Raw genomic sequence first — 2,784 nt, 5'->3', positions numbered from 1 at the left:
TTTGGTCCGCACGTGTAACGCCTGCACGTGACGTGGCCGCAGCACGCCCGAGTTGCGTGGAGTGTGAGGGCCCGTTCATCGCTGCTTGCAGCTTTAATATGAGATGTTTTTTTAAATTCTGTCCCCCTCATTAATGTACATGGGGGCAGGCAAAATATTAGGAACTAAACATTTGATCTACAATCTATTTTTGTCAAGCCAAACCTGAAAAAGGCTTATTTCGGGGGTATTGGGTTAAATTAGGTAGTACAGTTATACTAAATAAATTGATAACTCATTTTGTAAACTCTATGCCATGTTTGCCTGTGCCTGTGTCTGAGTTGCCTAAGTACTAAGGACTATTACACCTTCAGGGGGGTTCTTGATACCATACCTCATCATGCTGTTTCTGGAGGGTGTTCCTTTATTCTACCTGGAGCTCGCCATTGGTCAGAAGATGAGTCTGGGCAGTATTGGGGCATGGACTGCCATCAGCCCTTATCTGGGAGGAGTGGGTAAGTGCTGACTGAACCAACTGACTGTACTTGCAATACTGTGCATCAATGCAGCTTTGGGACTGCATCAAGACAGGGTACTGATACCGGAGCCTGTGCCTTTCAGGTGGCAGAAAAGAGAACAGCATGTTGAATTTTATGAGGTTGGAAGATAGCATGTGTGTGTGTGCCCGCAATGGGGCTGCAGCCAGCATATGGAAAAAAAAAGTGAGACAATGCTACCACTTTATACTGTACTGTAAGTAAAATGCTAACACATCTGCTGCATTGTTTGGGCAACTCCACTTGTCAGCTAAGTTAGCTAAGTTAGAATTACACAATAACCTGTTGTCCACTCCCCATGTTAGGGGGTTAGGGGGTCAAAATATAAAAGTAAACGCCAAATACATTTCTCCGAAAGATGATTTTCTGGCATTTTAGGTAGTTCATGTGAAGCTGATGTATGTTCAGATGTTAATTTTTCTAATATGTTCAGTTTTTATTAGTTATCTGAAGTTACAAAAAAGGGGGTTTCACATCATGATTGACAGCTGAGCTCTGCTTGCACTTGAGTTAGCTTGGGCGTATCGGTAAGATTTCCATGCAGCGCCAACCCCAATCACTACTCCAAAGACTCTGGCTCTGAATGACGAAAGATCGAGCGACTGTATCTGGCATATTTTGGCTTCATTTCTGTACAGTGGGAGGAAGTGGAGACAGGGCATCTATGTCAATGTTTCAAATATGTGAAGCATTCATTTTCAACACTGTTGAACAACGCAAAGCTCTGACTACTCGTTGGTACGTTATTAAGCTTTGGCTTCATTGTTGAATAATGTGGATAAACTGACTGAACAATAGGTTAATAGGTGGATGTACAATATGTAAAATAGGAAACAAATTGATTTGTGTTTGTAATAATTCTTTTCCTATTTTTTTGTGTAACTCTCTTGTTTTAGGTCTTGCTAGTGTTGTGACATCCCTGTATCTTTGTCTGTATTACAACATCATCAATGCATGGAGTTTCTGGTACCTCTTTCATTCTTTTCAAGTAAGCTGCTGAACAAACTACAATATTTTTTATAGTAGATACTATATACAAAATGTTGGCTTTCATTTGGAAAGTAATGAAAGAAGCCAATAGTATTTTGTGTTCACAACCATCTCAGTCAGTTCTCCCCTGGGCAGACTGCCCCATCAATTCCAATCGGACAGGACCTATAGAGGAGTGTGAAAGGGCTACACCCACCCAGTACTTCTTCTACAGGGAAACACTGGACATTTCTTCTTCTATTGAAGTGAATGGAGGCATTCATACAGGCCAGGCACTGTGCCTTGTGCTTGCCTGGTTGATTACCTACCTGTTCATTGTCCGAGGAGTAAAGTCAACTGGAAAGGTAAGAGAGCTCCAAGTCCCTCAAAACTAAAACTAGTCTGTCAATAGCAGTTGACAACTTTTAAAAGACACTTAAAAATCAAGGACTGGAAACATACTGTATATAATGGTTAAACAGTGCATATGTTGTGTGGGGATCAAATCAGACTCAAATCATGCAGTTTACATTTGCCTATCAAGATTCAGCCAAAGTATTAGCCTGATGATTTAAGTGGAATTCTCTATTAGAGGTTTAGATGTTCATTTATTTCGTTTTTTTCTGTTTAATTTAGTGAATAAAAGATGAGGATGTTCATGTTATCAGTATCAACATGACCCACTGCTGTACATTAACCTTAGCTAACCACAGTCAATACTTAGTTTAGTATAAAGCACCTATGAAAACTTGAGAAAATGTCTCAAAATGAATACAATAACTGCAGTTATTTAATTATTAATTAAATGTGTAACTTGAATAATAGACACTAAAATTAATGTTAGAATTAGAATGGAACAATATATATATCTGTTACCTATATGCAATGTTTTTGGTCTTGCAATTATGTAACCTAAATGCACCAGACAACGCCCGTAGCACCATAAGGCCCTATATTAAAATGACCAACAAGCAGAAATAAACATGGTTACAGCCTGGTCTGTATAGCTTTCCTGTTCATGACAATTTTCTAGAGGGTTCATTTTTATTCAACTCAACCCTTTAAAATTAAATTGAAGGTCCAGTTTGTAACATTTAAGAGGATCTGTTGGCAAAAATGGAATATAATATTCATCCATTTTCATTTGCGTATAATCACCTGAATATTGGAATTGTTATGTTTTGTTAGTTTTGCTTAGAATGAGTAGTTTTTATTTACGCCACAGGTCGCCATGGAGTCCACTGCAGCTCAGAAGAGACAAACCAAACACTGGCTCCAG

General features: G+C 39.0%; 1 protein-coding gene across 1 annotated transcript in view; it reads left to right on the top strand.

Moving 5' to 3' along the window:
• LOC118335334 (sodium- and chloride-dependent transporter XTRP3A-like) overlaps nt 1-2,784 on the top strand; it is a gene marked incomplete in the record, with an annotated part of 16,618 nt that overhangs the window by 5,498 nt on the left and 8,336 nt on the right. The window contains 3 exon segments of the mRNA XM_035671571.1: nt 354-494; nt 1,433-1,524; nt 1,643-1,870. Coding sequence (XP_035527464.1) covers nt 354-494; nt 1,433-1,524; nt 1,643-1,870 — 461 coding nt within the window.

The sequence above is a fragment of the Morone saxatilis genome, unplaced genomic scaffold (genome assembly GCF_004916995.1).
Source record: "Morone saxatilis isolate NCDOM2014 unplaced genomic scaffold, NCSU_SB_2.0 Contig24, whole genome shotgun sequence".
In the NCBI taxonomy this organism is placed as follows: Eukaryota; Metazoa; Chordata; class Actinopteri; family Moronidae; genus Morone; species Morone saxatilis.
Note: the sequence above shows the minus strand (reverse complement) of the source record. Positions and strands in the feature narration are given on the sequence as shown.